The sequence below is a fragment of the Cyclopterus lumpus genome, chromosome 17 (genome assembly GCF_009769545.1).
Source record: "Cyclopterus lumpus isolate fCycLum1 chromosome 17, fCycLum1.pri, whole genome shotgun sequence".
Lineage (NCBI taxonomy): Eukaryota > Metazoa > Chordata > Actinopteri > Perciformes > Cyclopteridae > Cyclopterus > Cyclopterus lumpus.
The window spans coordinates 16,028,481-16,053,199 of record NC_046982.1 but is presented as its reverse complement, the minus strand read 5'-3'; the positions used below and the strand labels follow the sequence as shown (position 1 = coordinate 16,053,199).

Sequence of the window (24,719 nt, the reverse complement as noted above, 5' to 3'; positions counted from 1 at the left end):
ATGAGCAGGGCGTGCAGCAGCTACTCCGCGGCGGACGGCGTGCTGGTCGACGGCTTCTCGTGCCCCAGACCGGGCAACGCAATTGCCGCTCTCTTCTGTTGCGGATTTAATGATGTCAAGTATTGCTGTGATGATCCCAACAGTTTTTTCCCCTATGAGTACGGGTACATGTGGTGGCTGAGGTGAGGGCAATTTTTATTTGGCAAAAAAAAAGTATTTTCCCCTCATGTTCGTCATTGTTTACTTATATTGATGTCACGCAGTCGCATTCCGTCACGTTCAACAGGTGAGCCATGTACTGTGTGTGTCGTTCACATTGTTAACTATAAAGTGGGCAGCAGCAGCACCTGTTTCAAACCTGGACTCCTTATATAGCCTTCTCTTGTGATTAAGCTTGACAATAAATCGTTAACAAATATTTGTTATCCATCCCAGCCTTATCTTAATAAACAGTTACTCTACACATTTGATTCATTTCATTTGTGAATACAAATGCACATAACAAAAGTTGCCGTAAGGATTACAGTTGTCTATTTAATTTGTTGTGTGAATGCTTTGTCTATATATCCGGGGCGACTGAGGTCCGTCTTTCAATCAGGGGGTTGGTGGTTCAATCCCCGCCCTAGTCGATGTGTCCTTGAGCAAGACACTTAACCCTGCATTGTTCCCTGTAGCTGTTCTACAGTGTATGAATGTAACACAATTGTAAGTCGCTTTGGATAAAAGCGTCACCTAAATGACATGTAATGTAATATCCTCCACTGAATTATTCATGTGTGTCTTCTCTCTCCTTGTCCCTTATTCTCCACTTCTCTCTTCCTCTAATATCTCTCACTTGCTTTTTAAAATCTCGCAAATTGTGCTCTCTTCTCCTGCCCACTCCTCATTCTCTTCTCTTCTCTGCTTTTGTCTCTTATTTTCCTTTACTTTCCTTTCCTCCACCCTTCTTCTCCTCTATCCCTTCTCCTTGTTTCCTCTACTCTCAGTATCGGCGCTCTGGTTGGTCTATCCATTGCAGCAGTTGTCCTTCTTGCTTTCCTTATCACCGTATGCGTCCTCTGCTACCTCTTTATTGCCACCAAACCCAGTCATCTTGACAACGGCCTACCCCTCAGAGCCTTGCGAGGTTAGTCTGTGTGTAGGCTCTCCTACAATTTCATTCAATTCAGTTCAATAAGCATTACAGTTTTTCACAATAGTTGTGTTTTCATTTGGTTCATTGAGTACACACTACCAAGCATTCACAGCACACTGAAGTGCAAAATTTAAAACACAATCAAAGAAATGGAACACACCATATGAATGACGATGACTCTGGAGAATGAGCCATTTCTCCTTTTGTAAAATGTCTAAGTGTAGGCCTACTTTTTTCATAGTGAAACATAAAACAGCACACAAATATGCAGCAAAAAAAAATAGTTGTATCTCTGTACACACAGAGAACAACACTCACGTCTATAAGCGTGTGTCAAAATTGTCTGCCTGGTAGAGCCTTCGGAAGAATTCAGCCAACAATTTCTCTCGTTCTGGTAGATTTATTTCTCTGATCACAAGCAAATTACAAGCGCTGCGATTGCAATCACAGTGGAGTCCCAACAACTCTCTCTCTCACCAGGAAGTCCGGCCCTTACATACACAGATTTCATCACAGGTTCATATGCATCATCCTAACTTCTGAGCGCTGAACTATCAAGGAGGTGGATAGTTCCATCTCCTTCTCACAGGACTGAGCTGTGCAAGGCCAGTCCACTTTTCTCATGAGACTATTCCGATAACATGCGTGAGTGTTGTGGTACGAGGCGCGTATCTATTCTTGAGAAGCAGACACCCGGACATTCCCAGACACACATTTCACCTGCTATGTGTTATTCTGAACTTGAGTAACCTGACAAAAGCATAACATTATAACAATATATAAGCATTTATATTATCACGTCACGCCACAAGCCTCCTCCATGGCCTGGAGCAGTGGGACCATATACCTTCCACCTCCAAGCTGAAAATAACTCCTCAATGAGATTCAGGAAAGAAAGGTATAGAATGGAAAAATGTGGGTGGTCCTGGAACCACTCACACACTTGAGCAGCCCGGTGGAAGCTCACGTTGTCCCAGATGACGACGTGAATATTTGTGTGTTGTAGGTTGATGCTTTGAGATTTTACTTGAGAAGTGTGTGCAAATGTGCTCTTTACGAAATCCTTTCATTCAGTGGAAATGAAATGACCCATTTTAGTTTGCGTCTGCTGAGTGCACAGAACGGACGCTGTGTATAACTCGGTGCATTCGTCTTTGTTCTTTCAGCAGGAGATCCCAGGGAGGGTTTCCCGTCCTGGGAGAGCGACCTGTGTCTCCGGTCCGCAGGGATTCAGAAAACACTTCATGAGCAGGAAAGTTGGACTGTGATAACCAGTCCCCGGACCCCGAGATCCTGTTCCAGCGGTGTTTCACCGCTTCCGCCATCGGCATGAACGTGGAAAATCCTTCATAGGCCGCTGAAAGACCTCTTGTTAAGAATAGGGTCGTCAGACCAGAGATCAGAACAGAACCTGGAGGCCGACTGTGTTGATAGGGGACAGCTGAGACATTAAGAGGAATACTGGCGGACATAAGGTGGTGTGGATGGGAGTCATTGATATTGAGTATATTAACTCTGAGTGTGTGCACAGCGAAGGCTCTGAAAGGCCTTGCTTGAATTTCTTCCCACACTAAATTCTCCCTTCCTCATGACTGCATATTTTCAACACTCAGCACAGCACTATGCAGCAGTAATCGAGAGCATATGGTTGGAAATTAATGATCTACCATGTTGGAAGAGAATAGGTATATGTTAGTACAACTGGGTAGTGTTTTTACACTTGGGATGTTCAGTTTCATGTGTATCGATAAAGATGCCAAAGATGTGACCGATAGCAGGAAAAAGAGCCCGACACGCCGGGACAACAAGGTCTTGACATCCAAAGAGATCCTCAGTGTGATGAGAGCCAAAAAAGACCAATACTGGTTATTTGTTCAAAAGCCGAGCTAGTTTCTTTTAACCATGGCCAATTTCAATCAGAGACACAGGACATGTTTTTTCTATTTCTGGCATTTTCTCTTTTAATTAGCAAGTGCTATTAAAGAGGCAGACAGGAAACCAGCCGAGACACAAAGTTCCCCTGCTGGAATCGAGGTTGTGCCTTCCAGCTATCAGGACAAATTGTTTTACACTTAGATTCTCTCTTTGATTGTGCTCTCAGGATAATCTGAGTTGCAACAAGGAGTTGGATCCAGATAATGATTAATACAAACATGAATAATAAATATTAATGAAATCGACAATACCAACATAATAACACATAATGAGGAGGCTGGGGCGGTGAGCTGTGGCCCGTTATAATGGACCACTATTAAGCTAATAGTAGAACTGATGTGGAGAAAATCAAATATCACGGTATTTCTGACTAAACACCTTCATTTTGAAATTAAGATATTGAGTTATTACAAAGTTATTACTGTTGGTGCTTTCACAAAATATGAACACAACAAGATTTTTATTTCATAATCATCAGTAATGTGGAACAGTCTGTTAAGGTGCAACATATTACATCATTTTACTGTAATGCAGCCGTGACATTGAGAATCATTGCAGGGTTGTCTGGCAAAAAAAAGAAGAAACCTGGCTCAGCTTTTCCAATGGTGATGAAAGATATATGTATTTGACGTATTTTAAACTTTGATCTGAGGTTATTCAGTGTGTATTTGCAGATGAAGATTCATGCTATTTTTTGGACAAACACAAAGCCTTTTGAACTTATTCAGTGTCTTTTATTCAATCATTACAAACTAAACAACCTAAAGGATACTTTCTTCTCTTTTCAAGCTTGTCTACATGTTTAGTACGGTTTTACTACAGACTTAAATACGAAAATGCCTTTAATTACATTCAAATGAGGAAATAATGGGAGACTAACTTCTCTATCCACATCTCATGGTAAATGACAGTATTACACTGTATAACTTGCAGTGTCATCACATGTTACACCATCATTTTAGCTTTTTGTCTGGTTTAATATTAAGGCACATTCAACAACCATCATGTATTTAAGTACAAGTTGTTAAATTGTAAGTATTCCGACACTTGACTCGGTCTTCACCTCATTCTTAACGCTGCACTTCTCTTGAATGGAGAAATGCTTCACAAAGGAGCAGTGGGTGGAGGTGGCCTTCAGTGAGAGGCTGAGCCCCCAAGCTGCCTTTCTGTGTACACACTATTCTACGAATCTCGTGGATCGAGGCAATTCTTTCTTAAAACTTTCAAGTGACTTCAAGTGTTTTTGTAACTTGTTGCTTAAGCGTTTATAGGTCCATGTCTTGTCTTGTATTGGTGAAAACATTTGGCTTGTGTAATTGTTGTGGAAAAACACTAACTGTCCTCAGTTTTGACTGTCAACATGTTTTATTTTCATCTGTTATTTTATAATATCGACCGCTGGCATGTTTGTCAAAAGACTGGAGGAATTAAGTTTGTGATCACTCAAAACACTGTGATCACAACGTGATTTATTGATTCAGTGCTTGAAAGAGCATCAATAAAATCTGAATCAAAGGATGTTTTCTGATTATTATCCAGCGATGCTGCCTTTTCGCTGAAAGACAGCTCATATTATTTACTGTGTGAAGGCTAGATGCACCTAGACTCCCATTCATGTTATCCACATAGACACTGCTAATGGTTATTAAAGTAAAGTATGTCTATACTGACACTATTCTGCAAAGAATTCACCTTTTTTAAAATGATTTTCTAAGCTTATGGTTTCTCTACTGCCAAGCTGGTGTTGGTTGAGTTTGTATCAAACACATCCAGCTCAGCACCTCTGATAATTAAAGCTTTTTTCTCTCTCTGTCCCTTCACTTTAAAGCCACGGGGAATAGTTGAAAAGGAAGAGATTAGACAGATCAGTGAGACTGAACGTCAAATTTAATTCTGGCTTTTTTTCTGCAGAAAGGCAGATCCTTCTGAAAATGTAAAGTAGTAAGAAGATTGGTATAAAGGATGAGAGTGACTACAAAACAGCTTAAATTACTGTATTATATTACTAGCCTTATTTTCTTGGGTGAGATACATGTTTTTAAGGGGGCGTGTCATTACAGATGCACAGATGAAACAATGGTGACAATTTAGCAAAAGGCTTTATTTGTCCATGTCGCTGATTTTTAAAAAATTATTTCTAGCAATTAATGACTTAATTGTAGAAATATCAAACACTTTGTAGTCTTACACTCCCGTGAAAAAGGAACTGGGAGGAGAACCGGAAAACCTCATAAAGTTACTCATTAACATCTCTGTCTTAAGGGCATGTTACAGGAAGGGTGGTATTATGGTATGCCCTGCAACCTTTGCTCAGCAAGTCTTTATATTTTCAGAAGAGGAAGACAAAAGCAGCAGTTTAAAGTCAAGTCGACGTGACACAGTACACCCGCTCTGTCAGTTGTCGTATTTTAATACAGGTAAGTTGTAGACTTTGTGTGTGTGTGTGTGTGTGTGTTGTTGTTGCTGTAAATTGTATAAATTGTGCAAAATGATGGTATGTGTGCGTCTGTGATGTAGGTGAGACATTATTGGGTCTGTTGTTGTCATATGACCAGTGATTGACTGAGACACAGCTCCCATGTGCTGACCTGCATCACCAGATACATTTATTTTATTTTGACCAAAGTTCTGCTGCCTCAAGTTAAATACATTCAGCCAAACTATGTGGTATGGATATACTGTATTTCTGCTCTCTAGATTTAGGATTATCATCTGTACAACATAGGCCTATTGATGCTACGTCTGAAGTTAATTAGTAAGCAGTTCATAATCTTGGACATTGCTCCAGACTTGGAAAATCAGCTCCCTTAAACCATGTGACAGTTTCTGTGTGAAAGGGGAATACTTAAACACAAAGATTAATGTTTTTGTTCAAGTTAATCTGTTTTATTTGCTGGTTGAAGGCACCTACTCATGGATTACGGATTCATCAGCTTTAAAAAACTTACTCTTATCGCTGATTATTCAGGGTTCTGATAACCTAAAACAAAGGTTGGCGATCATTGATGATAATGTCAACACTGATGATGTATTATTATGTAGATCTAGGCGGCCAAAACACGACCAACTGGCCAACTGCGGCCTGCTGCCAATTTTTAAATAGTTAGAGATTACTTTTATAAAGTAAACTAGAACTTTTCTTAAGCCCTCGGCATGGAAAACAACTCCGCTTGTTACATCTTAATATTAAACATATAGATTTACATCTTACATTCACATTTGGATCGTAATCTTTTAAGTGCGCGCTGAGGCCATGAACATAAACCAATATCGGTATTTAGCTATTTCTGCTTGTTTTAACAGCGTCATACCATGGTCACTTCGGTCATGCACTAGTTTGAAAGTATTACATTAATTTAAATCAAATTTAAGAACACCAGATACAAAAATAGCACACAAAAGAACTGCTGTCATATCAAACTTTGAACTGTTTAGTAGTGTTGTCTAGTTAATTTTTTATAGAAAATTTATCTTTAATTAATAATTAATTAATTTGGGTGCTGTGGTCTAGAAACACAGATGGTCTTGCAGTGTTGTTAGGCTGTGACATATTGTTTTGTATATGGCTCACAATCAAAAAGGTTTGGACACCCCTGATGGAGAAGGTAACAAAAGTCTTGTTGCAGGTTAAATGGAATCACATTTTATGAAAGGTAAATAATAAATAATAATAAAAAATGTGCTTTGAGGATTCTCACAATGTTAACCCTCAAATATTCCACCGACAGTTGTAAGTGTATTGATAGTCGCAAGACACTGGTTAAAAGTTTATTGGCCATGAAATATAAAAAAACTTGTTATCCTCACTGCAGGTGTCAGGATGTCTCATCAGCCATGCATTACCACAATAATACACTAATTCAAAGTCTTTCTTAAAACAATACCATATGCACATTGCAATAGTTATTGGTTACTCTGATTGTTCCTCCTCTCCACAATGGAAACATCTCTTCCCAATGTAATACAAGGGTTTTTTGATTTCCCCTCAGGACGCAGAGATGGGCCGGTGGAGCTGCATCCTCTCTGTGGTGTTGATTCTTTGTGGAGCTTTTATCAAAGAAGCCCATCAGGCAACTACATCAGATGTTGAGGGAAACAAAGACACTCAGGGACTGATGCAATCAGAAAATGACATCAACAGAAACGTTTCTGGTATTCAACGTAAGTTACACACTTTACCATCATCTAACTATTTACAACCAGGTGTGTTTGAGGAACTTTGAGCTCTACGACACCTCATTTACAGGAAACCGCACTGGTGTTGACCTCTCTGTCTTCATAGCTATATGTAGATGCTATAAAGTCTTTTTTACTGCCGTGTACCCAGGGGCTGTCGATTCAGACGAGAGCCCAAAGTCGCTGGAGTGGTCCTATATGGCAGCAGGACTGGGCACCGTCCTCACCATCTCACTCCTCATCGTGATGACTCTCAAGTTTCGTCTCTTCCATCGCTTCTTGGCCAGCTACAGACACTCCCTGCTCCTGGAGGCCGACGGGGTCAGCCAGTATGGCCAGGACGAGCTGCCCTACCCGCCCAATGCGTTGGGTAGAATGGGAGGGGTTGGAGGCGCTGACATCGACGATGACGATGGCTTCATCGAGGATAACTATATCCAGGCCAGTGAGAAAGAAAGGGCAGAGAGAGAGAGAGGCGAAGAGGAGGAGGAGGAGGAGGAGGAGGAGGAGGAGGACAGCGACGATGATCTTCAGTTCACTATAGCATGATTAGATAGAGGGGTGACTTCATCAAAAACAGATGATTTACAAATAAGATAAAATAAATCACGCTATAGGAAAGAGATTGTGATTGACAGTTAACAGAAAAGTGATTCCATATTATTTCTGGTTTATGACTTCTTAAAATGAATCACTGTCTACATGCAACCTTTTACACCTTCCACCTATGAGCTGTGAAGAGTAAGTTCCCATAAAAAATATCCCATATTGTTTTATTTAAAAAAGAAGAAAAAAAAGGTAAATAAATAAAAATAAATAAGAGAGAGAGAGAGGCGGAATCATTTTGTGAATCTGAATTTCCCTTTTTCCTGTTAATCATTTTGTGGCCTCTACGATTACCTTGAGAGCCTAAGGAGGGGTCCAGACCCACAGCTTGGGAACCGCTGAAAGTAGTAATGATGCAAGTGAAAACTGAATGTCTGAAGTTGCGATAATGATAGGACTTGTGCAAATTTAAATAGTATGAAAGTTGATGAAAGTTATATAAAAAATATATAAACAGAAGTAGATAGAATTTCTGAAAAATGTTACTGCTTGTCTTTGAGTTTATTTGAGTACAGTTGTACCATGCTATACTTTGGCTGGGTGCAGGATGTCAGATTCAGTGAATGAAAGTAGAGACTATCTGCACACTAGATTATATCTCCCAAACCTGTATTGGACAGGCAACGTTTTGACTGTACTGTTTTATCATTTGACGTCACGTTTGTCCTTTGTTGTGTCTATTTTACCAAAGAAGATAAGTAAAGTGTTCCCTGTTTGTAGCCTGCTAATGATACATTTTGATAGCACCTGCCAATTACTTGAGTAAGTAAACTATTCATATTCAAGTTATCTGTTCGGTTGATTTTATTTGGCTGTGAATCAGCAATAAAGGTGAATTTAGTTAGTGCCCAAACTGTGTGGGAGGCTTTCATGAAAAAAAGTGGATATCCAGCTCTTTCTGATTAAAGGATTTTTAACTGTTTGCCAGAAGAGTGTCTTTTGTGAACACTTACTAAGGTCTTTCTTTTCAACCTTAATTACTCACAATGTATCACAATGGTGTATTCAGACGGTAAAACACACGCAGAAGATGTGTCATTCAATTATTGATTGAGTCATTGTTGACAATATGCCTTTTCATTTACAAAATTTGCTATAATACTCTTTTTCTTTTTTTTTTACTCATTGTTATGCAAATGGTAACAAAACGACTGGAAAGTAGCCCGAGACTAAGGCTACTTATGCTCTCCTGAATTTATCTCTTTGTTTTACTTTTTTTTTTTTTTTTTAAAGCTGCTAGACACATTTAATACAAATCTTTCATTTCACAGACTCTTTGATCATTTTCCTCTGAGGAATTTTTCTCATTTAGTCCATTCAGATAAGGCTGGTCCGGCTGGAGGAGGTCTCTCTCCGGGCCTGATTCATCTGTCCTCCTGAGACACTGAACACCCTGGCAGTTCGACCCCCCAGCCTCCTCGTTCTGCTCATTCTCAGCATCCTCCTCCTCCTCTGCTCCCTTCTTCTTTTAAGGTAGATGATCACGCCGTATCCCACTACAGCGAGAGACATGCCTGCCCCAGCAGCCATCAGCACCAGGCTGGACACCAACATCTCCTTGCCGTCACGACCTTGGCTGCCGATCGTGGCCACACAGAGAAGCACCGTCCCACAGAGCGTCAATGCCAGCCCCACAGCTAACATCAGTGCCGGGTCAGCCCTGCCGCCGCTCTTCAGCTGGTCGATCCGACGCCAGCTGTGTACACAGTTCATGTCCTGGATGGCAGAGCTGAGAAGCTGCTTGAGCAGAACAGCCAGGGCTAAGAGGCAGAGGGTAGTGCCGACTCCGAGGCGCCACTCCCCGGACAGGCTGGTGGTGGTGAAGAGGAGGCCCACGCCGCTGAGGCCAAGCCCCAGTATGAGGGCCACAGAGGCACAGTAGCACAACAGGGAGCGGCGGGGCTCTCTGAACCACCACAGCTCCACTTGATCTTCCAGGATACGTCGCTGCATCAGAGTGGGGTCCAGGAAGAGACCTGGGGGGTGATGGATAGTGCGGCGGGGCTGGTAGAAGGTCTGCATGTCAGGCATCCCAAAACCAGACTGACACCTTGCAAGTATGTGCAGAAAAAGAGGATTTTCTATTCACCACTATGTAACTGCATTCATCTCATCTTCGGTAAAAAAAAGTACTTCTTGTTACATTACTGTCAAAGGTTGCTGTCCATCCTTCTGCATCCCATCACACAATTTTAGTCAACGAAGAAAGAGTTGGTTTCAAAGATCCAACAGTCATTTGGTCTTGTTGCTTCATTCTGTAGAAGAGATGGTGTTTCATGTAGAAGTAATCCGGCTTCAAGGAAAGTTTTCCAATGATGAAGTAGTGAACTTAATTTGCTTCAGCTGTTGTCGGGTAGGAAACTCTTCTCAGTGCAGATGATATAATTATCTTGACTTCTTGCTGGAGGCAAAACAACAGTTAAGATCCCGGCCACAGAGAAGCAGAAACATCCTGTGTAATACTCACTGTAAGTAGAGAAGTGATGATGTTGTTGACGTTCTGGCTGAGTATTGTGAAAGTAGCCTGTCCAAGTGTCTACTCATGATCACCACAGTGACTGTACTAGCGTCACAAATTGCTAATCTGTGCCACTTTACATTCTCTCCCCCAGTGCCAGGCAGAGGACCCCCACCCACCCACCCACCCTCTCATCACACGGGAACACCAGCTTGTCTGGTTGACTGGGAAAAAGACAGGTCACACAATAGCAGTGTTGGATCATGGTTTGGACAGAGATTGGCGACATTGTCCACCATTCCCCCACACAGACAATGGGCTGACTGGCGTACACAATGACGGGGCTGCAGGAGGCGGGCGGTGGTGTCCGTGAGCCGGGGAGGGGGTGTTGCATTGCTGTTGGGCTGAGTGATGTCAGTGAGTAGTGATAATGGTGTTTCTGTGATCCTAACGATAGCGTCATTCACACACACGAGGTGGAGCTAGTTAGATAGGCCACAGTGAATGCTGTCTGTCCTCAATGAGACACTCACTGACACAGGGCCTGCTGATCGCTGTCTTCCAGTAGGCTAATGTTGCTTTTCCTACGGTTTCTTCCTGTTTTTTTCCCCCGTTAAAGTTTTTTTTTGTAGGGGGGGCTTTTACTGTTCCGATGTGAGGGTCCTGGGACAGAGGATGTCATATGTAAAACCCTCTGAAGCCAATTTTTGATTTGCGACTGTGGTCTATACCATAATGAATGGTGATGTGATTACTTTATGATGATATGTGTGCAATTCATCCTTTGAATCTTTGAACCTCTGAATATCAGCCAAAGCCAAATGTGTTCTTCGACAAGTTAAGTTATGTTTATCCAAATTTGTACTTTGTTTTATTGAGAATAATTCATTCATGAACAAAGGGCTGACATTGTTTTCTTATATCTGATTATTGGAGTTAAAATACATTATATTATTGGAAAATGGCGTGCACCTCTACAGTATTTCACACAGACAAATTCATTGGAATGACTTTGTGCCATAACTGTGTAAGAGCCTGATCTTAAACTTTCAATGACATAATTTGTTACAATGACCAGTATTTAAATGAGTGCTGATCAATCTATCCAGGAAATGAGTACCGGTTACTTGGAAATTAAAAAAGTGAATTCAATGGAGTTACAGTGACTCTAATCAACCACAAGGGGGCAACAAGTAACCATGTTATTTTGTAGCCATTGATAATGTGCAGACACTCCAATGAAGACACAAGGAAGGACATACTTATATATTATAAAACAATTATATCATTTGTTATTGTTACACATCCTTGCCCTAACCTTTGCTGCACCAGCAGTTGCTAGGCAACTCTAGCAGTGAACAGTTGGTAAATGAGTATGTTTAGCCGATATCCTTGTCGATGCCTGTTGCATTCTGGGAGGGAATCCAGAAGGGCTCACTAGATGTAGAACATTGATGGACGAATGAAAGACACAGATGTGTGAATAAATCAGTTTGGACACTGACATGTTTTTTCATTTATTTAGTGTCACTGTAAATGTGTCTACTGTCCAAACATTTGGATTGCTCATTTTAAAAAGGGCAAAATGAGTGGTGGTGGTGTTGTTGGTAAAAATATCAGCCTTTAGAGGGCAGCAGCATCTAAGTTTAGACTGCAAAATATACAGTATGCCGTGCTAGAAGAAGTACTCAGATCTTTTATTTAATTAAGCAATAAAATAAATGCAGTCCTATACGTTTTTACACATTTAGTTTGTGTGTGGAGGATGGATAAAATTCAGCTAAGAGGCTTAAAAAGTGATTATTTGTTCTGGTCGAGAATAAGGGGGCTGCGTGTTAAGCAGAAATAGCGGCCTCCACAAACCTACAGAAGTTGTCTCTTTGCTTTCGGACAGATGGATGTCCAAGAATGTCTCATAGAGAGATTTGTATGAACAGTTTCTCATTCTGGCCCAACGCTCCAGCAGCTGATTTCAACCAGAGAGGATGAACTAATCTCATGGCTGCGGACCACTGGGTTAGACAAACAGGGCTTGTGACCAGAGCATCGCTGTTCCAGTTTCCTCTAGAGGAAACAAAGTGTCTTCCTCATCTCTCAAAAGCTGCTGTTGAGGTGTTGTTGAGCAAGGTACAACAACCTAATTGCTTCAGAGCTCAGAGGCCATGTGTGATAGCTACTCTGTAACTGCAGGCATGGTATGCATGCTCAGCAAATGTTCCCTACAATTTAATTAAATAAGAATGTGGCCAGAATAGAAGTCACACTATTTACTGAAATGCTGCTCACGTGTAAAAGGAACTGCTGATTTCCATGATTGATGTGACTGTATGTGAGGAGGATGGTGAAATGTGTCACAGCATCCAGACTGGATGCTGTGACACATGGAAAGGAACTGCTGCCCATTTATGGGGCCCCTGACAAGATGGACACAGTAGGCACACACAGAGAAACCTTTCCAATCCTGAATTTTTATAGCCTTATTACCAGACGTCACTCAGGCTGAGATGTGTCATGAAGTGACTTTATATCACTAACGTCACTGATCTGTAAACAGACTGTCAAGAAACCTTGAGGGATAAGGGATTTATAAGTGGCGTGCTGTACCCTGCAAGATAATATATATTTCATCTGCAGTGGATCAAATTTGTGAGGAAACAACTATTGCATTACATGTCACACAAACCTGTTGGGCCAGGTTGACACCTGGTTTTGAGTGCTCAGCTATCGGGCGGGTTGCCATGAAAATGATTCCACTCATTCATATCCCCCTCTGGATGAAATGACACAACGATGGTGATCCCTTTTGATCTAGTGCGTCAAGTAAAAAATGGAATTTATTAAAACCTTGGTTATAACCAAAATACCTGCAAAACTAACAACATTCCCTTGAGCCTCAAATAAACTTTTGTGGTTATGCTTGTTAGCTTGTTTAGCATGCTAAACGAAGACGATGAGCATAGCAAGCATTACCCGCTAATCGTAAGCATATATTAGCATTGTGCGCATGTTAGCATTTGTCAAAGTGCAGCTGCTTGTGATACTGTTGATAGTCTTGTTTCATTTTCACTATTAAATTAATGTATAGTTCTGTTTTCATGAGTCTTGCATTTCTTCAGAGGGTAAAAGTTTTCTACCGAGAGAAACATTTTACATTTGACTTCCTTTTGGTCTTTTTGTTTTTTCGTGAAGATACTATTTGCCACAGTGGCTTTTACAGTCACAAGTCAGAGGATGTTTGACAGTAAAAGAGTGAGTGCTAGTGGACTGGGCACTGAGACTATATTTTCTAGTATTTGCGTATATCCGTTGATTAACTCACATATACAGTAGGCCTACACAGCCTGCTGCTTAATCCCCAGGATTCTAAAAGCATTTCTCATGACTCACTCCTCACAGACAATTGACTGTAAATTCAATTTAGTTCTTGCTTTCTCTGATGGGTTATAATCAGATTTGCAAATAAACCAAATACATTTCTGGTGCTACAACAATTATCCATTGCTTTAATTTTCACCTGAGCAAGGCGGTGCACAAATGATAACGTATACTGTAATTTCCATTTTCTGTTTATCTTTTAAGGTGCACAATCTACAGTAGGTGAGCTATAACAACTAGGCATCTACATGTTTCATTGTAAGTCTATATTGTGTGATGGGGATCATACACCCTAAGGAGATAGACACTCCCACTAAAAACTCATTATTTATTGATTCTCATGTCATTGTCTGACAACTTGCAATACTGAGGGTTTTATCTGGAGACTTCTGTGGAATATATATATACATAGCAGCTATATGTGATGGGATATTTTTCTGGTCACAGATTAGAATCAGAATGTATGAGAGACAGGTCTGGAAACAAGCTAATATCACATATTATATCTCTAAAGTACAGATTTAAATACCTGTTCAACAACCACAGTTTTTTTCATTCGGTCTGCTCCTACGGCCTCATTCTTGCTGGGTGGTTGCCATGCAACCATGACAACAGGCCCCAACTATTCTTTCTTTCCTCAGTGTCATGGCTTTATTGGAGGTGAATAGGCTACAAAGAAATGTGTTACTATAGGTTGAGTTTGGGAGGAGGATTAAGTTATCCTACAGCTTATCATTTAAATGACTGATTATGCTGTCAGCAATGGTCGTAGCCTAGATGTGAAAGACAGCTTTGTTTGATCTGGCATGTAGACCTTGTAAATACCAATTCACTTTTATCTGCAGGCGAGTGTTACCTCATTGTGTTTATAAGAGCAATAACGCTGTAGTCTGGTTAATAGAAGAGGTACAGCGGGCTTTTTCCACTGAGAAACAGTATAGCCTGCAGTTCACCTTAGCATAATTTGCATATAGATGAGAATCACATCATATTATTGCACGCGGGGGGGTATATTAATAATGGGGTTGTTGAACAGGATGCGGTACTGTACAAGAAACGCTGTGTCGATGCTAGAACAGGTGGAGCCCAGAGCGCTGATTTCTGCCTCACTGAAGCCATATTGTCCCATGAGTCTCACCTCCCTCTGCTCTCCATCAGCGATACTTTCTGTCTGTCTCATGTTTACATTCATGACGAATTTAAGAATGTGTTGTGTGTGGATCCACTGCCAAGTCCCCGAGTAGACTTTTATCTGACTACTTTTCTAAATGACTCCACCCACAGTGAACACAAAAACACCACAGGGACACCAAATTGCTTGACCTCCCGATCCCTTCATATTTGCTCCTGCTAGTCCACACCGATGTCCCACTTTTACCAGTTCGTCATGATCCAAAATTGATTTCACTGGCTCAGTGGGTGTGAAGTGGACAACCCCAGGACCCACTCTCTTTTCCTCACTCTTGCTCACACACACACACACACACATGTGAACCTAGCTTACACATTCACTCACAGCTCTACTTCATTGATACGTATTAGGAGGCTATACTGATTGTCTGGATAAATGCTGCATACAAATGCATTACATTGATTGGGAATGTAATACTTATTTTGCTGAGCCACCTCCCAGCAGTTGGGCTGCGTGTTCATTTTCCTGCTGTGTCTCTAACTGGGCATAAGCACCAGATTCACCAGATAAAAGCCCACACAATTTTTGGTTGCTTGCTGGTCAAAGGGTAGTAATATAAGCTATATGCTTGCATTACTCTGCCCTCATACGTTTTGTGTAATTTAATTTAATTGGGCAAAATTTAATTTTTCTGTGTAAATTTAATTTTCCAGGTTGAACATGTGCTGTCCTCGTTGTTAACCTTTTTTTAACATCCCTGGGGTTGACCTTAACGTCAGGAAACTATGAATTGTGGGTAGTTTCCTTTGGCAAAGTCTGCATTAGAACGTGTCCATAAAGGGCTCAAACTGTCGGGATTCAATAAACCTTCAGCCTACGATGTTGAAAGACTCCTGTTACTGCTTCTTCAGTCTTAGACTCACACTATTTCCATCACAGGGTTGACTGCAGTGCGAGTGTCTTGCAAGGTTCTATTGTCTTTAACTATGTTATGGATGTATTGGGAGGATAGGGATAAGACAATGGCTATTAGCTTAAACGTTAATGCTGCATCATCTCAGAGTTTAAGATAACAAACAGCAAGTGGTTTCAGGTCTGAAATGCACACTTTGGTGTTTGTTTTTTTAAGTAGTTTAAAAAAATGTTTTCACTTAACCTGCATATCAGTTTGCAAACACTAAACTGCAGTGTAACACAGAAAATGTGTTGCAATTTAAGCCTGAGTCTATATGAATATGTAAAGATCTCATACCATTTGAGTCTGGAATGAAATTCATGACTCAAATTGATATTAGGGTAGTATTATACCCATACATGTTTACTAATGAATTCAAATAATTGAATTGAGTTACATTTTTTGTTATTCAGTTTTTTTAACTTACATTAATCGTAATACTTGAGTTAAATCCGATGTGGCCATAGCCCAGCACTTTGATGTGTAGTATGTGTGGCCTGCATTAATTACTTGTAGCTCTGTCTTTTTTTTTTGTTCTTCTTTCTATTCTATTATGTTCTACTCTATTCTATTCTAATTTGGAGCTTTAAACAGTAGTTGAGAAAAAGATCAAATCAAGGCCCATTTAGTTGCTCTTATCATGCTGATCGAAAGCTTCAAATCTGGATAAGAATGGGCCGTTTTTTTCTCTCCAATGTCAAGGATGAATGTTCAATCGAACAAAATACAATAAACATAAATACTACAACTATTCTATTCTATACCATTCTACTCTTGTCCCCGCCCCACGCGCTGTCGTCACGCTCCGGGTAGCCAGTGAGGTGGAGGGAAGGGGTGTTTCAGAGCGGAGGCAGGCAGCAGCGTCGCAGCGTTACAACGAGAGCGGCTCTTGGGCTTTGTTTTGTGGATGTGAATGAGCTCCATCACCTCCTTCAGAAATGTGGACGGATATAAGGACGTTGCTACTTTTTCATTCTTTTGTCCTAAGGCTTCATTTCTCGGAAGGTGAGTGTTGTTTTCTTCCCCGTGCGCGTGAGACGTTTCTGAAATCAAATATAAAACCGTGTGTGTGTGTGTGTGTATGTGTGAGAGTGTGTGAGTGATGGGACTGGAGGTGAGAGATTGGAAGCGCTGCCGGTACTCACACGCGCGTGTGCATTTGATACAGAGGAAAAATACAAACATACTTATCTTTTTGATAAAACACAAGGACATGACTTGTTTAATTGTATTGTGTGATAGTTTGAATGAATTGCTTGGGGGTCCAGGATCTGTCATGTGTTTCCCGGCTGTGAGCCTCCATACTGATAGCTGGAGTAGCCCAGACTGAATCTTTGTCTTTATGTTGTGGAGAATTATGTCCGGCAGACACGGGGGCCTCTTCTGCTGCGGTGTCCTCCTCCTCCCACGACAGCTTTTAATTATCATAGTAAAGTAGATCAACAACAGAAAGAAGAAAACACGGAGCATGACGCTCCCAGCGCCTCAGCCAATTGACCTGAATGAATGCTGAATTTCAATTAGGCATTCATTTGCAAATTACAGTTAAACTACAAGCGGTTACTACTCCCCCGTATCCGTTTGTTGCTGATCCATCTGGATTCTGTTCTCCCCTCATGCTCCCCCCCCCCTCTTCTTCCAGCAACGGATGAGTGTGAGGATGGACAGTTTCAGTGCAACAACAAAAGGTGCATACCGACCATCTGGAGGTGCGACGACGATGACGACTGCTCAGACAACAGTGATGAAGAAAACTGTCGTAAGTGTAAAAACAGTGGAGAGAAATAAGCTCTGTTAGCTGAGAAAAATAAATAAATGCAATGAACTGACTGTTATGCAAATATCACCATAGGAATAACCTGTGACAATACTATCAAAATAGAACAACATAAAAAACAAAACAACTTAATTAGGTCACTGCAACCCCCCCTTCCCAATGCCAATCACTGAGCAATTTACTGTGTGAAAATATGTACTAAATCCAAAGCATCCTATTGTATTATTTAAATATTATACACTATTGAGTATTTTTTGTATATGAAAACCGCTATAAGAAGAAAATAATAATAAAAATGTCTTTATATCATTAATTCAATCAAGAGACAATAGCTGGAACTGCTCCAGCTACCCATTAAAGCATGCCTTAATGGTCTGTTCATGACTGGAATGTGTATTGAAGCCAAAGCCCATAATGTTAAATGTTATGAACCTGAAAATGTACCTATATTTCCCATTGGTCTCTGCCCGCTCATAATTTGTATTTTTAATTAATCACTTTAAAATGAAGAACAGACTCGAGAATTGCAGTCTAATTTGAACCAACATGTCAAATATTGTTTGTTTTTCTGGGATTTTCTTCAGTTTTTTTTATTACCAGTTAGGATATGGTTCACTGATGGATTTGCTCTACTCGAGTTGTCTCTATTTTGTTATTATGCAGTGTCTTATTTTTATGGAGCTATAAAAGCTTTCAAAATAAACAAAGAAAGACACAAATAAAATTACATTTTGAGTGAGGATTAGACATGTGTGCAGGTGATTTTATATATATATATATATATATATATATATATATATATATATATATATATGTATATCATATCATATTATGTATATTTAGCCTTTTAAATGACGGTTAATTAGGTGGAACCATTTTCCAATCTTCAAATAGACGCTGTCCAGCTGAGAAACAGATTGCGTGGTGCATCGGTTTACTGCACAGCACAGAGCTCTGACAGGTATCTTGGATGTCTTTTTCTGCGCTGATATAATATAATTCCAGTTTCAGTTCTGACTGCGAGCCTGTGGCCTATATTTTGAAAGACTGCAAAGTTGTGCCAAAGCTGAATCCAAGCGCTGCATGTTTGCCACGCAGCGATGTTTTTTTGTGCGTCTGCGTTAATTGTGGCTCGGGAGGAATTCCTGCACCTCCCCTCACATGCATACATATATACTCTGTATCTTTCCTCATACCTCTCTCGGTCTTTGTTTGTTTCAGTCTTTCTCCCACAAACTCAACACGCACGTAAACATGTTGTATACCAACACCTCACGGTTCCCTTATGTGCTATTCTGGAGGTGTTGCTGGTGTTACCCTCTTTCTGAGGCCAGCAGGACGAGTCCTTGGGCATGCCAAAGAAAGCCCGTCCTTTGGAGCATCTTTGCTTCTAAAACATTCATGTGTCACTGCTCTCTGTCACACACACACACGCACGCACGCACACATACGCACGCACACACACTCTACCCCAGATCATTACTCTATTTCCTCCGTTTTTCCTTTATAAATGAAATAGGAAATTGTCCGGGCGGTTGTATTCCTCCCTGTGTTTTTCATCAGGCAGAGCTTCTGACACATTTAGAGTTTGAGGGAAAACCTGAAAGCCTTTTAAGCTGAGACTAATGTCAACCCACCATTTGATGATTCTGACAGTGCAGCATTACTTGCCATTATATGTTAGAGTGGCCTTCACACGGTGCTCATTTCTTCTTGTGCTGTATCTGCGTGGGCAGGCGGATGAGGCTGAGCGAGGTCTCTGCACTGGCATCCTTGTAGTGTTGGACCACTGATTAGCTCAACATACTAGTTGTTCAACTTTTACCCTGTTTGATTTTGAGAAGCGGTTCTCTGGCACAATGTGCGGCTTTGGATATATCTAATTACGGTGTTACTATTAAAGTCATTCTCAGGGGTTGCTTCTGTAAACTCTTTCTACATCTGAAGAGGCTTAAAGACAGAGGGACAGACATGGTAGTGCGCAGTGAAGTGTAAACCTGCACAACATATGCTGCACAGGAGGAGATTGCGGTCAGGATTTAGCTTACACACAGCAAATTGTGTGCAGGAATTATTTCTTGTTGACTATTAATAAGGGTGTATGGATTTGTTTTGATTGTTGAATGGAGGGTCTCTACTGTACTTGTATTCACAATATATTATTTTATAACACAAGGCCAAGCCCAATCATTTAGTGAATGAATGTGTGCAACAGACCATGGTTATGAATTATGCAGGAGGAAACCTTTGCTGCAGCTGCTTATTTGTCATGCCATTGTCACCTTATATCCAACCTGCCTGCTGCTTGTAGTTGAAGCTCAAAGAACAGGTGTAAATATATTAAAACGCTGCTTTTGCTCATCCCCTTCATGCATCACGATCCTCCTCCACCCTGTTCCTGTTAACCCCATCCCCCACCAGTCCACCCCCAGACTGCATCCCATCACCATCCCCCATCATCCAAACTCTATTCCCCACTGATCAGTCACTTGCTGCATGCACCCATACATTCATACATGCATAATTGCACTCATAAGTATGCATGGACACAAGTATGGACCAGACACACTTGAGCATTAATGCATAAATAAACACAAATGAATGCACATCAATGAACTCTGAACCTTTCAGCAGAATTGAAAAAGTCAACATAGATAAACCTCAATAGCGGCTGTACATTTTGTTTACTGGTTGCATTTCTAGGGAGGATGAGATGCAAAGCCACCCTGCCTCCCACCTCGTGTGGAGTTGACAGCAGTGGAGGCAACAAAAGAATTCTCAAAGTCAGATTTGTGCAAACTCTGACATGGAGCCGCCTTTTAATCCTCACCCTGATTATAGGAGCACATCGGCCAGTTTCCATTTATCTGTGTTACCTTCAAAGTCTTGCACCTCCGCCTTGACTTTCTTCTCATCCTTGAATGTGATAACAATCCATTACATCCGTGTGCATGAATTTAACATCAATACCTGCAGGGAAGCATTTTCTCATCAGAGCTCACAGTATTCTTTTCAGTATTCGAAGATGCAGAGTCAGCAACAAACTGTGGGCCTCCTCCTTTTGTGTTCTTTTACCTAATATATCCGCACAACTTCTTCAGATGCAAACTCACTGCTGGTGCTCCTCCACACCTCCTGTAGAAATAGTTAATTTCTTTATTCTAATGGATGCAGCTTCCTCTGCTGCAGTTTTTGTAACCAAAGTCCTACTAACACAATAAGTTTTAGAAAAGCACAAAAGTGTCCCTCAAACCTTGCTTAATGCTTTATTCAACAGTGTTTAAACCTCAGCTGCTTTTTGTCAGCTTATATCTGACACCAGTTGAGTAAAACCACAAGTGTGAATTCAGTGTGAAGGTATTTTCTTATGTATGTTGTCCCATGACATGGTCTTTTATGTTCTCTACTGTCTGGCACAGTCCGTAAATTGATATTCACAATTGCTCACTGGCTTTAACTTTGAAATCCTACCATTTTCTTTAAAATGCTACAGGTGTTGCATTGGATCCAATGACAGAACCCTGAGAAACACGCTATTTATTTAGTGTTAAGAAAGAGGGCCTCACATTACGGAGTTTGTTTTTGTGTTGCTTATTACATTACGCTGATGCTTTTTATCCAAAGCGACTTACAACCATGTTATATTCATACACTGCAGACACAGCTACAGGGAACAATGCAGGGTTAAGTGTCTTGCTCAAGGACACATCGACAAGGGTGGGAATTGAACTGCCAACCCCCTGATTGAAAGACGGACCTACTAACCACTGACCCACAGTCGCCAATGCTTATCCTCTGCATTTCTTTATTTCGATCGCTTCTGCTTTTTCCAAAAGGATTTGCTGTTTCCAGGCAGCTCTACTTATTAAGGAACTCTGTGTTTATTGTTGTTTATAAGTAATCTGTGTACTGAACACCTTCCAGCCAGGGGTCTACTTGTAAATGCAGAATAATAATACAGTAACCGGTGATGTTCTGCCGTGTGTCATTGATGTTTTGGGGAGAAGAGAGAAACCCATCATCCTGATGTGTTTTAGACTTATCGCCGTTGAAAACATGTCTTGGTTTTTTTCTCTCCTTTATTTCCCCCCACAGTTGTTGTCGCGGCTTGTCTGTGTTTGACAGCGTAGAAGTGAGGCAGTGTTGATGATGTGGAAAAACAAAGACAGTGGGATAAAAAACAAGTGAAGTTGAAGTGATAGAAAGTGGGCAAAGAAATCACTCTGCCCTGCACGGCGAGACCGGGCGGTTGTTTGTGTTCCTATCAAATTTTTCTCCATAATCTCCACGGCTGTTGACAATTGTACACAGCGTGGAAAGGATTATGCCTTTATCTCGCAATGCAATGAGGCAGGTTTTCCATTGGGTTTGGGGTCAATTTATGTTCTATTAACTCACTCACTCGCAGTTCACGTGATCATGATGGAGCCTTAATGAGTGTATTAAAGATAAAGCACATTTTTTAAGGCAAAAACTGTGTAATTTATGAATCGAGTAAGTCTAAACAACCTCTAATCTATTATCTGAACCTTTATAAAAAGAAGTCTGGTTATAGTGAGCATATTGACTTTGTATTCTCATATTTTGCATAAATAACTTATAATGATACTGCAGAGACCGATAGATAGATAATATAGATTTCTTAGCTTAATTTACATTTGTTTCAGTTCAACTTTAAGCAAGATGCAGAGCACACCTTTGTAAAGCACTACAATTAAGATATTTTGATCTCACCAATAAAACGGTAAATTAAATGTGTAATGGTGTACTTGTCCAATAGTTGATTAATATTAATCAGGTTTTAAATCATCTACCGGTCTGACCGCTAGACAGTGACGAGACATATTCTCCCTGGAAGAACTTAGTGCTTAGTGCATCTGTTGGCTTTGTGTGTCTAAAACGCTCAGACGCCATTGGTCTGATATAGATGTCTAGTCCCCATACACAAGTGTGTGTGCGTGAATGTGTGTGTGTGCGTGTGTGTAACTGCATTTGTTTGCTTGGTCGCTCTGCTGGCCTACTGCCCTGGGTCTGGGTGTCTCAAAGCCAGCATGCCCAAAGTGATCATTAAGAAGGCTGCAATTGAGCTATTATCTCAGATTAGTGCAAAGATGCTGCGAAAGAGGATGAGAGAGAGAGAGAAATAGGGGGGGGGGGGGGGCAGGGGATTAATGTAGGGATATAAAACATCACTCAGCCTCAACCTCTTGCCCTCTTTCATTTATATATTCATCCCCCATCCCACTTGATTTTTATTGCTCAACATCTAATAGAAAGCTTTTATTTACATAATTTTAAACATTACACCTCCCAGAATGCTTGGAAAGAAAAGATGCTGATATTTCTCTGGGGACATTCTAAGCATTGTGTGTTGCCTCTTGAAAAATGCTGTTTCAGTTAAGTTGATTCATTGACATTTTGCCATAGTATTAAAACAGCATATACACTGTAAATATATGCAATACTAGTTATTAAACTAAATATTCTTATGTGTGGTTACAAACAGGATTCTGGTCCTGAACGTTTATTGTTTTTGAGTCAATTGGCTTCATTGTGCCTTTATTTCAAGCGTGTTGTTTAAAAGCTGCCATGAACCAATGAGGTTTGGATCGACAATACTCACCTTTTATGCTCTTTACTTGAATATTTAGCACTTCCCTTTCAGCTAACGCTGCGGATCGTGTTCTCTCAACAGCACAATGGTGCTTAAAACACGTAAATGTCAACTAAAAAAGAGAGGATGTCATGCAGTTAATTCATTTAAATATTCACAACACCTGACAGTTGTTGTGAAATTGTAAGAATGAGGACAGCCTGTGATGCTTTTGGGGACATTTATGTTTTCCTTAATGAGTCCAGCTGGTTGTAAAATCCTGCCACTCAGTTACGTATAAATGTCACAGATAAAATAATGCAGGCTATAGTTTTTGTAACTCAGGTGACCTTGAACATCGATAACACACATGCTGGAGGTTTGAGAGAAGCTGCCTGCTCTGTGAACTTAGGCCCTGGGGCCGCAAGCATCCAGGCACACACCCCCTTTCATCCTGAATCACTGTCAGAAAAACACAGACCCACAAGGGAGGATGTTGGCACAGAAACAGAAACTGTGGCTCTTTGCAATGTGTGATTCATTTTTGTGAAAAATGTCACTTCATGTGACTCAATAGGCATGCTTGTGAATCTTTGCTGATAGCTCCAGGGTTCGTCGGGATTGGCGGACTGTGGCCGCGAGTTACACTTTATTTAGATGTATCTGTTTGTGGATGAGTACACACCCTCATCACAGACCTAGGACACTGTGCCACTCTGAAGCCAAGCCAGGGTAACAGAGAGCGGCAGCAGCGCGCGTGGTAGTGAATTGGAATGATGAGCAAATGGCTGTGACACAGCAACCAAAGCCCTCAGTCTCTTTCTTTTATTGATGATTCAGTGTCACAGGATGAATTATGGCTGTCACTTCCACTCACAGATGCAGCAACGATCTCTTGCACAGCTACGTATTAAAACCCCACCATCACAATGTTAAAGCTTTGCATGTCACTGCCTTGAAATCATTCCACCGGCCTACATGTCTCCACCATCGACGTACCCCTCAGACCCATTGTGCTTGGCTGGATATGAGACTAATGTATTCCTCCTGAAGGGCCAGACAGAGGCACTAGAGACTGGTGATCTGAATAATAATAACAAATGAGGGTCGGCTGTAGCTCAGTGGGGAGTGTGGTCGTCCCGATAACCGCAAGGCACTGGGTTCGATCCCCATAGTTGCGTGTCGAAGTGTCCTTGAGCAAGACACTGAACCCCCAGTGGCTCCCCGGGTGCTTCACTGCAGCCCACTGCTCCTTAATGACTAAGGATGGGTTAAATGCAGAGAAGAATTTCCCAACGGGGATCAATAAAAGTGTAAATTTCTTTCTTTTTCAAATTAGAATCTGCCTTCATTTACACAGCAATAGATTTTCAAGTGTGAGAAGCTTTGAATCCAGATGGGAACAATTAAATTATGTTTTTACAAAACCAACCTTCCACTTAGTGAAAGAGCGCTTTCACATGGAGTGTTTAAACGTGTCAAACATTTGAGCTCAATGTAGATCTCTACAATGTGGCACTTTATGAAGGAATGTAAATAAAATGATTAAATATAACATAATTGAATGGCTACTCTGG

At 40.9% G+C, this 24,719-nt stretch overlaps 4 protein-coding genes across 4 annotated transcripts in view; 3 read left to right on the top strand and 1 right to left on the bottom strand.

The window, feature by feature from the left end:
* LOC117746915 (protein shisa-like-2A) lies at nucleotides 1-2,488 on the top strand. Its single transcript, XM_034556254.1, is given in 5 exon segments — nucleotides 1-182; nucleotides 987-1,126; nucleotides 2,305-2,320; nucleotides 2,322-2,388; nucleotides 2,390-2,488. Coding segments are annotated over 5 exon segments (504 nt in total).
* A 2,913-nt stretch (nucleotides 2,489-5,401) lies between these two features.
* On the top strand, nucleotides 5,402-8,643 carry LOC117746746 (leucine-rich repeat-containing protein 19-like). Its single transcript, XM_034556052.1, has 3 exons — nucleotides 5,402-5,487; nucleotides 7,060-7,231; nucleotides 7,398-8,643. Exons 2-3 carry the CDS (start codon nucleotides 7,069-7,071, stop codon nucleotides 7,793-7,795), a joined length of 561 nt encoding a protein of 186 aa, XP_034411943.1. The 5' UTR covers nucleotides 5,402-5,487; nucleotides 7,060-7,068; the 3' UTR covers nucleotides 7,796-8,643.
* A 526-nt stretch (nucleotides 8,644-9,169) lies between these two features.
* Nucleotides 9,170-9,883, bottom strand: LOC117746745 (transmembrane protein 125-like). Its single transcript, XM_034556051.1, has one exon. The coding sequence runs from the start codon at nucleotides 9,881-9,883 to the stop codon at nucleotides 9,170-9,172; it is 714 nt and encodes a 237-aa protein (XP_034411942.1).
* A 6,785-nt stretch (nucleotides 9,884-16,668) lies between these two features.
* Nucleotides 16,669-24,719, top strand: part of LOC117746262 (low-density lipoprotein receptor-related protein 8-like) — a 65,390-nt gene continuing 57,339 nt past the window's right edge. Inside the window, exons 1-2 of the mRNA XM_034555297.1 lie at nucleotides 16,669-16,777; nucleotides 17,415-17,531. Coding sequence (XP_034411188.1) covers nucleotides 16,711-16,777; nucleotides 17,415-17,531 — 184 coding nt within the window. The 5' untranslated portion in view covers nucleotides 16,669-16,710. The remainder of the gene's footprint in view (nucleotides 16,778-17,414; nucleotides 17,532-24,719) is intronic.

What these genes read in the sequence shown, in the direction of transcription:
- LOC117746746 (XM_034556052.1), top strand. Translation starts at nt 7,069, where the DNA reads ATGGGCCGGTGGAGCTGCATCCTCTCTGTGGTGTTGATTCTTTGTGGA. An exon ending in AAACGTTTCTGGTATTCAAC is followed by an intron (nt 7,232 to 7,397) that starts GTAAGTTACACA and finishes CCGTGTACCCAG; the next exon opens with GGGCTGTCGATTCAGACGAG.
- LOC117746745 (XM_034556051.1), bottom strand. Translation starts at nt 9,883, where the DNA reads ATGCCTGACATGCAGACCTTCTACCAGCCCCGCCGCACTATCCATCAC.